We start from the raw sequence: 14,812 nt of genomic DNA, 5'->3' as shown, positions 1-14,812 counted from the left end.
GTATAAGCCTACATTGAAACTAATGAACTTTACACAGGCTTTAATGAAAGACAGTGTCTGTTACACGGCTTGTATCTAAACAGTGGCCTACCAAGAAAGTCATTGTTTACTGTCTTCCTCCTTCCTTTCACAACTATTTCTCGCGAGGGTTTATCTTTTGGCATCGTCGTGCGTTTAAAAATCACAATCGGTGAAGCTTTTCTCCCGATGCCGTGCAGCTCAGAACACAGGTGAAGTGTGTGTTTTCATGCCCGGTTATTTTCAGCGTGACGAATGATTCGCATTTCCTGTAGACAGTTCGAGTGAGCGCAGGAAAAAAGTACCGGCTTATAGTCCGGAAAATACGATATGTTTTTTTTATCTATCAAATAGAATGCTGGCAGTGTTATTGAATGTGAAGTGTCTGTTTGCAGGGGAAAGGACCAGGTGATCAACACATTAAACAAGTTTGTATGCGAGTAATGCAGGGTAAGTGAGAACATAAAAACTCCTCAAAAGCTCTTCTTTATTTTATAGAAACTTTGTTCAGGCAAGTAAGCAGATGATGTGCTGGAGAAATGTTAGAAATATTGCAGATCTGAATACAGATCACTTTAATGGATACATCTAAACCTTAACATTAGGACTTAAAGATAATCATTCAAGTGTAAAAACTGTATTTCCTCCAATAAAAAAAAGAAGCAGAGAAGTTATTTTGAGTTTATTATCTAGCCACATATAAAACATTAAAAAGGATTATGGATGGATGGAAGTTAATGTTACAGTATAACTGATATAATAAACCACACATAATGCCATGTTTGTTCAGTAGGTGTACATATTATATATTATAGACATTATTATAATTAGACATGTTTTATCATTTTGTGACCCTATTAAGGATTTTTGGGAACATAAATTAGTAGAATGATTAAAAAAAAAAAAGATATAATTTTGGCACCATGTTTTTTGTTATAGAGCAATTGGCCCAGCTAGCTGCCAGTCTGCGGAGACCCGAGTCTGGTGCTATTGGTCTGCCTGGCAGACCTGGTCCCCCTGGTCCTCCAGGTCAATCAGGAGACAGTGGTTTCCTTGGACAGGCCGGTGCAAGAGGACTCCCTGGCCTCAAAGGACCTCCTGGACCAACAGGCCTCAAAGGGCCTAAAGGTGGGTAACTATTTCTTAGATACATTTTGTTATAATTGCCATTATTATCTGACTAAAAAACTGGTATCCACTGTATTGTATTGAATTATATTATATTATATTATATTATATTATATTATATTATATTATATTATATTATATTATATTATATTATTTTATTTTATTTTATTTTATATTATTTTATATTATTTTTGAGAAGAGCCTGGACAGGTGGAATGAAAGCCAGTAGAAGTAAGACAGAGTACATGTGTCTGAATGAGAGGGGGGGTAGTGGAGGGGTGCGGTTGCAGGGAGAAGAAGTGGTGAAGGTGGAGTTAAGGTACCTGGGGTCAACAGTGCAAAGTAATGGAGAGTGTGTTAGAGAAGTGAAGAAAAGAGTGCAGGCAGGGTGGAGTGGGTGGAGAAGAGTGATAGCAGGAGTGATCTGTGATAGAAGAGTATCTGTAAAAGTGAAAGGGAAAGTTTATAGGACTGTGGTGAGACCTGAGATGTTGTATGGTTAAGAGACTGTGGCATTGAGTAAAATACAGGAGGTGGCGCTGAAGATGTTGAGGTTTTCGTTGGGAGTGACGACAATGGACAGGATTAGAAATGAGTTTATTAGAGATACAGCGCATGTAGGACGTTTTAGAGAAAGGGTGAGGGAGGTGTGGAATGCTGAGGATGGAGCCACCAGGAAGGAGTAAAAAGAGGAAGACCAAGGAGGAGGTTTATGGATGTGGTGAGGGAAGACATGCAGGTAGTTGGTTTGAAAAAGGCAGATGTAGAGGACAGGGGGGTATGTAGATGAATGAGGCAACCCCTAATGGGAGCAGCCGAAAGAAGCAGAAGAAGAAGAAGGAGCTATTGTATTGTATTTTATTGTTTTTTTTTTTATTCATTCTCTCCCGCTTATCCGTATTTCGGGTCGCAGGGGCAGCAGTCTAAGCAGGCCGCTGCCTTCGACTGCTGCCCAATCCTCACAGCACCGTCCCTTACGGTCCCTCCTGCAGGTGGTGAGCCCACGGGAGGCGGCCCCACGTCACTCCGACATCACGGACCTTGATATTTCCCTCGTAAGGGACCCCCGGAGCATAGAGGGTTAAGGGCCTTGCTCAAGGGCCCAAGAGTGGCAGCTTGTATTTTATTGTATTATAGTTAATTATATAGTTAATGCTAGATAATCTAACAGTATACATTTACATTTGATATATATTCTGACTATTCTACAGGTGAAATTGGAGACAGAGGAGACAGAGGGCAAATAGTACGAGGTCCCAAAGGGATGCCAGGGCCACCTGGCTTACCAGGTTAGCATCAGTCCGATAACACTGCACCATGAAATCTACACTGAAACTAAACTAACTGTCCACTTCATTAGGAAAACCAGTATACCCACACATTTTAATCAGCAGATCATGTGGCTGAAGCCCAAAACAAAAATATATATTCGTATATCTGCAACAAATAGACATTTGGTGCAACCCAGATGTGGACGGGTTCCTCTTGAGTCTGGTTCCGCTCAAGGTTTCTTCCTTATGCTATCTCGGAGAGTTTTTCCTTGCCCCAGTCGCAACCGGCTCGGTCATCAGGGACAAAATTACGTTATAAAGAACATATTCATTTACACTGATTAGGACCTCTGTCAGCTATCAAAACAGTCTTGATTCTTGACATGGATTCGACAAGATATTGAAAACCTGACTTTTCAGGTGCACATTTATGCTGCAAGTGGCCTATTTTGCAGCACCTGGTGTTCTAGCCTATTTAGATCCATTAAACCACTGAAGATCATTGAACTCATTGTCATGTCCATGAAGATCTCAGTTTGAGAATACTTCTGCTTCGTTAAACGATGCATTAGGAAAGTAACCTTTAGAAGGTGATGCACATGATCAGCTATAATACTGAAGTAGACTGTAGCATTCAAAATATGATTTATTTGTATTTATCCCCCAACATGTGTGAAGAAAACATTCTCCACCCCATTACACCACCTCCAACAACCTGAACTGTTGGCACAAGGCATTTTGGGTCAAGATCTCAGAAACAGAGATTCATTAGATTAGGCTACATTTTTCATGTTCGGTTGTCTTGTTCTGGAGACTCCATGCCCACTGCAGCTTTCTGTTCTTGACTGACAGAAGTCAAAAGCGATGTTAATTGTGAGATGCGTTCCTGTTCTAGTCCAAAGAGCGATTTACCATAATCTTTCACATCAGACTAATGCTCTTAGTGCTTAGCAGCTAAACAACCTTTTCCTTGGCTTATGCTTTTCATTTGCTTTTTCAGGTGAGCCTGGTAAGACAGTTTATGGTCAAGATGGTCAAGATGGTGGAAGAGGTTTACCAGGCACTCCTGGACAGCCTGGTGTTCCTGGCTCTCCTGGCCCTGCTGGACCTCCTGGTTACTGTGACCCATCATCATGCAACTTGAGCACGGGATCTGCTTCCCAGTCCCTCACAAACTATGACATCAAAGGGCCGGCTGGTTACTGAGTTTCTTCTGGACAATAAAGACTAAGAAAATGTAGATCACAGCACAAGCACCAAAGGTCATGCTAGCATTCTGCTCCATCCAGCAGATCCTAACCTCATCGCTACTAAGCAACAAAAATGTTATATTTTTTAAAAATAAAGCATTAATTTAAAAGATTTTTATTATTATTTTTTTTAGAAGTGCCCCATTAAATGTAACTTTAAATGAGTGAAATGATGTATAAAGGTTTTTTGTTAACTGCAGTGCAGCCATCAGCACTTCAGAATGGACGCTGAATACAAAGCAGTATGTTTGTTCACCAAACTAGAAAATCGTTTTTTTATTGCTTTATCTTTTGAAATAGCTTTTTCTTAATGTTAAAGTTTTTTTTTTTTCAGCAGCCAAATGTGTCACAACATAAACATTAATATTAATATTGTTGCCTAGCAAGCTAGTTTTTCATTAAGGTTTACTTTTTTAACGTTTTTGTTTACAATAATAGTCTTGATCACTTTACATATTAGTTTATGAGAGACTCAAGCAGTTGAAGTAAAAATAAGAACATCTTATGTGGCTTCCTGTATCAGTTCTTTTAAGGAAGTAGTGAGAACGCTTTATAGAAAAATGTGAATTTAGCACTGTGGTAACGAAACTGACCAAGGGTCAGTATAGCGTGAGAATAAACCATCCAAGATTGCATATCAATATTTTGTTTTGTTGCAGTTGTTTTAAATTGGCTTTATTAATAGTAATAATAACAATAATAATAATAATTTGTATAATATGAATTGGCAACATGGAGCCCATGTCACTGGATCCCACTACTTCTTTATAGTCCATTTATAACCCACATTAATAAATGATTGTTCTAAAGGTATGATATTTGCCACTGGTAAACTTTATCAGTTAAAACAACAGAACATCCTATCATGGTGGCCTTTCTTTCTGAGTGCTCTTTTATTTCATGTGTATTGAGAGTGGAAGCAATAATAGAGGAAATATGGGGCTGAATAATGTCTTGTATAAATTTGTGTTCATTTCTGTTTTGAACTGTAAGGATGTTTTTTCCTTTTAGGTGAAGGGGCTTATAAAGAATACAAAAAACAACTGTGACATTTCATAGTACTTCTGTTTTTTTTGCAGAGGAATTATTTGACATTGACTTTGAAGATTATAAAGGTCTGAAGGTTTTACATTTGATACACATTTTCAGTGTTTTAATTACATCATACAAGACTCAGTTGTTTGAAAAATGTCTGTGCGGAGTAGTTTAATCTTACACTGAAAAATCCTGGAGATCAGATCTTCAACTAAAGTAAATCAATTCAAAAAACAAAAATAAATTCTCTCTTTTTTAAACAAAACCTTGTGTCACAATTATTGGCATCCCCAGAAACGATTGTAACTGATACATGCTCCCATTTCTTTTTTAGCTCACCTGAGTGTTTAGGCAAGTTAACCATGACCTTTTGCTTCACAACAGGGTCAAGATCTCATACTTGTTCTTGAGTATTATTTGAGTAAAACATTTCCACAAGAATTACAATCCCTGGTGGTCTAGTGGTTAGGATGCGGCGCTCTCACTGCTGCGGCCCGGGTTCGATCCCTGGTCAGGGAACCAACCCCAGCCGCGTTCAGTGCTGGTCCCAAGCCCGGATAAATTGGGGAGGGTTGCGTTAGGAAGCATATCCAGCGTAAAAACGTGCCAAATCAAACATGCAGAGGATCTGCTGTGGCGACCCCTAACAGGAGAAGCCGAAAGAAAGTTTATTTCCACAAGAATTACAGCTGGAGATTTGCAGGGCAGCTGTAGTAAAGTTCATGGAGGCAGAATAAAGGTCCACGTGTGAGAGGACAAGTCCAGGTCATTATTAGTACACATAATATGTAAATAAATAAAGAACAGTATACATGATGTATTCATTATGCAAGAGGAAATATTAAAGTCCAGGAATATAAACAAATGGCTTGTCAAAGGTGAAATAACACAAGAAAAGGGTAAACATGAATAAATGACTAAAAAATACATAAGGTAGTCATTAGGCTATATGACCCATAACCTAAAACTGTAGAGATTTGTACATAAATTTATGTTCATGTTTATGTGCATTTTATAGCACAAGTGAGCAAAGCAAGTGAAGATGGATTTATGACTTATGCATACATTTAAAATTCATATTCATAATCTATTTAATCTGTAAATCTGCTTTGGGATTGTGTTTATCCATTATTATAGAGCATTAAATTAAAATGAATTGAATTAAATTGACTATTGAAAGTTCAATGTGGGGCACCATCTGGCAGTCTAAAGAAGAAGACCATCACTGTGCTCCAACCAGGAACCGTGGATGACCACAAAAGTGCGTGCGCTGCTGAATCAAGAGACTCCGCCTTCAGAACCGGGGACAAGACGGCCTTAAGAACAGCAAGGGCCAATCTGTCCGGTGCCATCAGAGAGATGAAGCATCAACACGTCAGGAGAATCCACGGGCACTTTTAGGACAGCGGAGAAACCCGGCGCATGTGGCAGGGCATCCAGGCGATCACGAACTACAAGACAACTTTACCTGCTTGTGACTGTGACGCCTCCATTCCAGATGCGCTGAACGACTTCTACGCCCGGTTTAAGGTACAGAACAACGTGAAGGCAAGGAAGACCATCCCTCCTCTCAGTGACCAGGTGCTCTGTCTAACCACAGCTGAAGTAAGCAAAACTCTATGCAAAGTTGACCCACAGAAGTCTACTGGAACAGACAACATTTCTGGCAGAGTGCTCAGGGAATGTGCAGAACAGCCAGCAGATGTCTTTACTGACATCTTCAACGTTGTTTCTACGTGTCTCAAGACAACGACCATCGTCCCCATGCCGAAGAAGTCTACAGTCTCCTGCCTAAATGACTCTCATCCCGTCGCACTTACATCCATCATGATGTAGTGAGGATCATCATGAAACACATTAAGACCCAGCTTCCACCCTCACTGGACACCATGCAGTTTTGTCCAAACCGTTCCATGGACAATGCCATCGACACGACCCTCCATCTGGCCCTCACGCACCTGGACAACAAGGACACGTACGTACAAATGCTGTTCATAGAATTTAGCTCAGCATTCAACACAATCATCTGATCGATAAGCTGAGCCTACTGGGCCTGAACAGCTCCATCTGCAACTGGATCCTGGAATTCCTGACTGGGAGATCATCGGAAACAGCATCTCCAGCACCTCCACACTTGGCACTGGGGCCCCTCAGGGCTAGTAGAAATGACAATAAAAGCCTTTTGACTTGACTTGAAATGTCAGGGTAGTAGACCAGCTTCAGCATCCATGCCCTCGTTTACGCGTATACATGTGTGGAACAAATTCGACAGGAGATTGTCTGAGGTCCAAAACACCAGTTCCATCGACTTCATGACTTGGTTTGTGCTCTGACATGCACTGTTAACTGTGGGACCTTATATAGACAGGTTTGTGTCTTTCCAAATCATGTCCGAACAACTGAATTTACCACAGGTGGACTCTAATCAAGTTGTAGAAACATCTAAAAAATGATCAGTGGAAACTGGATGCACGGGAGCTTGAGTTTGAGTGTCATGGCAAAGGCTGTGAATCATATATATATATAATTTTTATTTTTATTTATTTATTTATTTTTATTAAATTTTTTTTCAAGATTTCAAACAAACTTCTTTCATGTTGTCATTATGGGGTATTATTTGTAGAATTTTAATGGAAAATAAATGTAAACTATTTTGGAAAAAGCCTGTAACATAACAAAATGTGGAAAAAGTGAAATGCTGTGAATACATTCTGGATGCACTGTAAATAAAGTGCAAATTTTAAGGCTTCACTATATTACAATAGAGTGATTGACAGTGTCTCTAAAACCTTTCCCCGAAAATCAAATGGCGAAGAGAACAAACATCTTTAAAGGGGCTTTTTATTCGAAATAACAAACAAACAAAAAAAAAAAACGACCCCTGCTAAAATCAAAACAGTAATAAATAAGGAATCAATTTGCATAGAAACATTTGAAGCGAATGCAGTGAAAAAATTTACAACATTTAAATAACATTTGAGTTGTGTAGCTAAGGATGGATGTGGCATTTTCAGGTAACTTTAACCATCCTTTAACAGATAAAAATGCTTTGCAAAATAATAAAAAGCACTGTATAAAATCATCCGTGTATAGTATTTGCATCTGAAAAGCCAAAATATACATACAGCATGAATAAGTTGGTGGGAAGATTCTGTTGCATGCACAATTGTAAACACTAAATACTTCTTCCTTCCTCACATTATAAACACAACCAATAAACCAAACTAGTTTTACCCAACTGTACTGTGTAGTTCAACATGCTTCTGCTAGTGGTTCAATGGTTTCATACATTAAAAGCTGTAAAAAAATACTCATTCACAGATGTACAAAATGTTTAATCAATGGGGACCATATTTACAGTAATGACTGGTTAAACAAACAAAAAAAAAAACACTTTTATTGTCAAGATCAATGTTCTTCTCAAATACTCTATAGCCTGCACTTGAAATTCTACATTTGAAAAAGGTTTCATACACTTTAAGCTAAACACACTACAATCTTTACACAATATTCATGATCATATTTATGATCTATTAATATATTAATATTCTGTAGTTTCATCACACCTGTAATTAATCTATTTGTCTCTCTTGCACAAAATGAAGCTGAGGTAAATACGGATTTAAGAACCAAGCTTATATATTCTGCAAAAACAAACAAAAAAAAACAAAGAAACCCTGAGATCAACTGTCTAGTATGCAATACATTTGGTCACACATAGGAGAAAACAAAGTTATAATGAACAGAAACTGAGGTTCTTTACTGATCATGAAATAATGAATAAACAAATTAGTTTCTGAAAATCATTCAAATACAACCACGCATTTAGCAACACATGAGGAAGATATATTTTTTCCATGCCGGTGGCTGCTATTTTACACTGAGTAAACGGTGCATTTTTTGCTCTTTGTTGGCTCCACACTGGACTTGGGCAAAAAGGCTACAGAATGTACTCTAGACCTCCTAATTGGTGTGGGGCAAACCATGCGTGCACTCATTTGGTTCACATCTTCCCCGTGGGCCCTGAGGACCTGGGAGTCCTATTCCAGGTGTGCCTGAAATTGTTTGATAACAATTGTGTTATTAATATCATTCATTGGGGATAATGATCTTTTTATTATAAGAATCTCGTTTACTGATTTGGAGCATTTTCTTAGACAAGCCTCTAGGGGCAGTGTTACGATCTGGGGTTGCTTCATTTAAGGTCTCAACTCAGCAACATTATGCAGCAACACCATTAACAGCAAGTACAAGAATATCCCTGAACTGAGCACAAATTAATTAAGCCAAATAATAAGGTCATAATATCATAATGTGTGCATGAGAGGTAGAATATTTTATCATTCTTTTAATTCACATTTGAAAAAAAGGGAAAAAATGGCACTCATTTTAACATCTTGCTTAAGAAATGCCTACAGTTCTTTTTATATGAATTCATAATTTTGATCTTAGACCTGGTGCTTGAGATAACAATGTCTAGAATTGGAGGATTTTTTTCTTAGAAAAGTAGTAAAAAAAAACCTGTATGTTTAATTTTAACTCAACACTGCTCATCAACTGGAGAAAACTGGAGGAAACCATCCCCACAGGGAAGCATGGTGAAGGTAGCGTATTAAGAGTTACACTTGGCTGTTTGGTTTCTGAAATCCATAGCTAGTTCTGAGCCTGTAAAGTGTGCATTTGAAATAAGGACCAACCCACACCCATTCTTTTAGTTATTTGAGGGGCAAAAAATATAATTACACCTAATCTGTCTCACTTCATCTCTTATAATTCTGGTAGAGAAGTGCATACCTGGTGGGCCTGCAGGGCCGGGTGCACCTAGGATTCCCAGGCCTATTTGACCCCTCTCTCCTTTCTGTCCTCGATAGCCTTAACACAAAGACAAAATAATGTACTCTAATATAAAATATAAAATGTAACTACATTTTTGTGTGTTTTTCAAAGGATCATAGACTTTAATGGTTGCCAAAATCCCATGTAACAACAAAATAAATGAGTTAATTACTAATCTTTCAAATGAATTAATCTAATGAAGCAATAAGATGGTGATATGTTTAGTTATTCATATTTTATTGATTAATCAGTATAGTCTTATTTTATTACAATTATTAGAATTTTTGAATTAATTAGCATTTGCACAAAAGTTGTAAAAATATCTCTATTGTTGAGTATTTGTTGTCTTGCAAATGTAATAAGAAATCTTTTTTAAGGAGATTTGATAAATATTTGACTTCTATGCATGATAAAGTTTTTGTTGGAAATGCAAAGCAAAGCACACAGCAGTATACAGATCAAGCAAGTCCACAAACAGAAAACCACAATAAACTAACTACACAATATCTCAAAATAAGTTCTGTGAGAACATGCAGATGGCTACACTCACACATGTTAATCAGTGCAACACAAATGACTATGAAGTGTTGGTTCTCATCATAATTACAAGCAATTTCCGAGAAGAGGTCTGTTCCAACAAAGCATCACCATAGATAATAATATTGCATAATGCAGTCTCATAAAGGTCCAGAGAGCAAATACCTCACGTCTGCTTGAAGTGTTTCTATAATCTATAGAATCTATGTGAGTCACACATTCACATGAACATGCTTATTCTAAAATGCATTCAGTGAGAAAAATGGCATTCCATGGGCAGAAAAGCACTGTACCTTCAGCCTCATATAATGGTTCCCTGTGGTTGTATATATACTAATTGGTGAGTGCTTTCCTGTTTAAATCTCAATACACACAATGTCTTCTGCAGTCTAGCAGAAAACAATCCAATACAACATTGCAAAGATGTCGCTTTATAGGCCTACAAGGACGCTTGATTTTTTAATTTTTTTTATAATTTAGATCTCATTTTTGTTAATAATGTAATAACTATGAATTTTAAATACTACAGCTACTATGCTTAACCTTCACTATAAGTGAAGGTTCTGCAATATTTGTGCTGTATGTATGGAACTAAATATGCACACGGCGTAATGTTTAAGCTAACAGGAAAGCAGACAGCTTTATTTATTTTTAGGTTCTTGTTTTTTTTCCCTACCTTGAGGGCCTGGAGGTCCTTGCTCTCCAGGGGGACCTGGAGACCCATCATTCCCAGGGGGCCCTGGAGGGCCTTGACGGCCATGTGCAGCCAATATTGCTGCTGGCAATTGTTCTTGCAGGGTGTAACTGGATAACCTTGCTAAAACCATTAACAAAGAACCAGCAAACTTCAGGGATCAAAACTATTCCAGGCAGTATTGAAACAAGAAGTGTGCAATAATGAAACACATTTGTATCTTATTACTTTAAACACTCAGGGACTCAATTTAAACAATTTATTAAACAACCATTGTCAATAATCTCTTTCAAGATTTCTTCTATGTGACAGATATACCTTCAAACATACGCAATACTTCATTTTGGATCAACATTTTGATTTCCTTCATGGTATTGTAATCGTTCTGTGGGAAAAAAAGAAGCAGATTATTATATTATAATATTAGTGAAAATAACAAAAACAAACACCACAAATCAATGAAGAACAAATTAGAGACAAACAGGGAAGCACAAGCAGAAAGTGTAAAGTTTAATACAGGGTGGGTGAAAAGTACAGTATCTCAAAAAAGTGAGTACACTTACATTTCAGCAACCATTTTATTATTTCTTCTAAAGGGACAATACTATAGAATTAAAACTTGGATATATTTTAGAGTAGTCAATGTGCAGCTTGTATATCAGTACAGATTTACTGTCCTCTGAAAACAACTCAACATACAGCCATTGTTGTACAAATAACTGGCAACAAAAGTGAGTACACCCTCAGTGATAACAGCTGTACGTCATGTAACGATGCAAAGCCACACGTCCTGTTCATCATGTTCATGTTTTTGTCTGCTTGACAGAATCATACAAATTTTTTATATCTTGTATTAAAGCAGTTCAAATTTGGTGCTTTGAGGACAATTCTCTCATACTGACCACTGGATGTTCAACATGGTACCTCAAGGCAAAGACTCTCTGAGGATTTAAGAATTAGAATTGTTGCTTTGTACTACTTCTGGCCATAAGAAGATCTGTAACATCCTGATACTGAGTTATAGTACAGTGGCCAGAGGTTTTCCAAGATGGGTTCCACTCAGAACAGGACTCGCAAGGGCTGATCAGAGAAGTTGAGTCCTCGTGCTGTTTGTCAGGTGCAGAAACTGATGCTTGAGTGCTGCATCAGTGCTTTAGAGGATGCAGAAGCGGAAGGTCCACTCGTCAGTATTCAGACCGTATGCAACACGTCGGTTTGCATGACCATCATCCCAGATGTGCTGTGCTGTGCTGCTCACAGTAAAAACAATTTCCTGAAGACGACCTGCCCAAGAGCATGAATTACTGGAACCACATCCTGTGATGTGATCAGACTAAGCCTCAGTCAAGCATGGTGGTGGTAGCATCATGGTCTGGGGCTGCATGAGTGCTGCTGGTACTGGGGAGCTGTGGTTCATTGAGGGAAACATGGATTCCAACATGTATTGTAATATTCTAAAGAAGAACATGATGCCCTCACTTCAGAAACTGGGCTGAACAGCAGTTATTCATCATAATAACGACCCCAGACACACCGCCAATAATGACAACTGCCTTGATGAGGAAGCTAACGGTGAAGGTGATGTGAAGTTGATGTCTCCAGACCTGAAAAGTAATGAACACCTTTGGGGCATCCTTAAGTGGATGGTGGAGAGATGCCATGTGTCTAACATTCAGCAGCTCCGTCATTATGGAGTGGAAGAGGATACCAGCAACAACCTGTGCAGCTGTGGTGAATTTCATGCCCAGGAGTTTTAAGGCAGTGCTTGATAACAATGGTGCTCACACAGGGTGTACTCACTTTTGTTGCCAGTTATTTAGACAATAATGGCTGTATTTTGTAATCTTTAGAGGACAGTAAATGTGTACTGATATACAAGCTTCACATTGATTGGGATGCACAGTTTTCTGAAGGAAAGTCCCACAGGGAAAATCACATTGAATGAGATCTGGACTTCTTGGAGGCCATTTACGAGGTCTGCGTCATCCCAATCAACTTCTTGGAAAATGCTGGTCTAACCACTCACGCACAGTAAGAGCAAAATGGGGTGGTGCACAAACCTATAGCCATTAAATATTGCCTAGTTACTTTTCACCCACCCTGTAAATTTGATAAGTAAGGGTGCCTATAGAACAGGTGTGAGTATGTGCTCAGTCATGTAACATGCAGGGATAATGAAGGTAATGTAGTTTATGTTTATAATCCTGACATACGCCTCCCTCTAAAAGTCTTATTCGGGGGGGGGTGTTGGCAAAAGGCAATAAGGAGGAGTGATTATATCTCCCATAAAGTTACATAAAGGGTTAGTAACATACACCACCAAGCAAGTGGGCAGAGTGATGTCCTCAGGGAGCAAGAAAGGTCAAGTGATCTAAAGTGGAGCCAAGTATAGCAGTATCATCAGAAAAACAAAGATTTTGTCTCACTTTTTCAGGAACATGTTTTGATAGACATATACTAGCTATTGGGTTAGAGTCAATGTGGTAAATCTTAATTTTGCTAAATTTTCCCACTCTTTCTTGCAAAACATTCTAGATTATCCAAACTGTAAGATCCTCTACTGTAGACAAGACACTTCAGGTCACCCCAGAGATTTTTTTTATTGTATACAGATGGATACTATGTGGATTTATAGTTGCTTAGTCAGTTCGACAGACAGACAGACAGACAGACAGACAGACAGACAGACAGACAGACAGACAGACAGACAGACAGACAGACAGACAGACAGACAGACAGACAGACAGATAGATAGATAGATAGATAGATAGATAGATAGATAGATAGATAGATAGATAGATAGATAGATAGATACCAGCAGTGATCCTACAGGACCAGGTGAACCAGGATGTCCCTTTTCACCCGGCAGGCCTTGGGGTCCAGAAGGCCCTCTTTCTCCATGTCGTCCCCTCTCTCCTTGCACACCTCTCTCACCCGGGATCCCAGGATCACCCTGAAACATTTAATCATCGGCACAATGCAAATGACAATTTACTTATAGTGTTCATTTTGGAATAATTTTATGATTTATTTTGAGTGTTATTCTGAGGTAATTGAATATACTGTAAATCCTTGAGTTAATATACAATTGGGAGATTAGAAAAATGATCAGACAGCCATACAAAATACAGGCTTAAGGGATTGCTTATAAAAGCTGTCTAATCTATGTAGGGCAGAGACATTTTTTTATTTTCAATGTTTATATGAACCTATTATTTCCTGTAAACAAGACATTCAAATAACACCAAAAATAAGATCTACCCGCTCTCCTTTGGATCCTCTATCACCAGGAGTGCCAGCTGGTCCCTGAAAGAAGAAAGACATGAAAGACAAATGGTCAGTTAAAGAGATGCCACTATTCAGAGTAAAAGTGGATATTGGTAAAACATTTAGGCACCCTATTTGGTAGTAAGACAAAGGCTGAACCAAAAAATATTTGGACACCTTACAATCGCACCATATACAATGTTTAGTGGAAAGTGTTTTACAACTGTCTAGTGCAGCATTTTGTGTGGGTTTTTTTCTTGTCAATTTGTATGTTGGGCAAGAAGCCCTTACCAGGCAAATTCTTCCATGCCAAACCCATCCAAAAATGTTTTTTTTGGATCTTGTTTTGTGCTCTTGGGCACAGTCATGCTGGAATAGAAAAGGGCCTCCAATAAACTGTTCTCACAAACTTGGAAGCACAAGTTGTCTTGTTATGCTGAAGCACTAAGAAGTAAAGGACCTAACCCAACCCTAAAAAAATAAACCTGTACCACTATCATCCCTCCAAAAAACTTGAATACAGTTGGCACAATTAAGATGTTTTGCATCGTACTTGCTAAGTCATGGAACTGCATTTCTTGAAGATTTACAGATTTTGTGTTGATATTAATGGCAGTGGAAGTTCAGTGGAGGTCTCTTCAGCTATAAAATCAGCAGATTTGGTGACTTTTATGCACCATATGCCTCAGCACCCAGTGACTCCACTCTGTGACTTTATGTAGTCATAGCATTAGCATGTAGTCATTGAATTTACCGAGTTCTTCAGAATGACATTT

At 38.5% G+C, this 14,812-nt stretch overlaps 2 protein-coding genes across 2 annotated transcripts in view; one reads left to right on the top strand and one right to left on the bottom strand.

The window, feature by feature from the left end:
- col9a1b (collagen, type IX, alpha 1b) overlaps positions 1–4,967 on the top strand; it is a 30,031-nt gene extending 25,064 nt beyond the window's left edge. The window contains exons 29-32 of the mRNA XM_083532381.1: positions 414–468; positions 958–1,146; positions 2,358–2,435; positions 3,418–4,967. Of these exons, the coding sequence (XP_083388507.1) occupies positions 414–468; positions 958–1,146; positions 2,358–2,435; positions 3,418–3,623 (528 nt within the window). The 3' untranslated portion in view covers positions 3,624–4,967. The remainder of the gene's footprint in view (positions 1–413; positions 469–957; positions 1,147–2,357; positions 2,436–3,417) is intronic.
- A 2,558-nt stretch (positions 4,968–7,525) lies between these two features.
- LOC310721081 (uncharacterized protein) overlaps positions 7,526–14,812 on the bottom strand; it is a 106,769-nt gene continuing 99,482 nt past the window's right edge. The window contains exons 50-55 of the mRNA XM_083532352.1: positions 14,031–14,075; positions 13,585–13,722; positions 11,088–11,154; positions 10,752–10,892; positions 9,497–9,574; positions 7,526–8,757 (exon numbers count right to left, since the gene is read on the bottom strand). Of these exons, the coding sequence (XP_083388478.1) occupies positions 8,666–8,757; positions 9,497–9,574; positions 10,752–10,892; positions 11,088–11,154; positions 13,585–13,722; positions 14,031–14,075 (561 nt within the window). The 3' untranslated portion in view covers positions 7,526–8,665. The remainder of the gene's footprint in view (positions 8,758–9,496; positions 9,575–10,751; positions 10,893–11,087; positions 11,155–13,584; positions 13,723–14,030; positions 14,076–14,812) is intronic.

The sequence above is a fragment of the Silurus aristotelis genome, assembly GCF_946808225.1.
Source record: "Silurus aristotelis genome assembly, chromosome: 27".
Classification (NCBI taxonomy): Eukaryota; Metazoa; Chordata; class Actinopteri; order Siluriformes; family Siluridae; genus Silurus; species Silurus aristotelis.
This window is presented reverse-complemented; position numbering and strand designations above follow the sequence as displayed.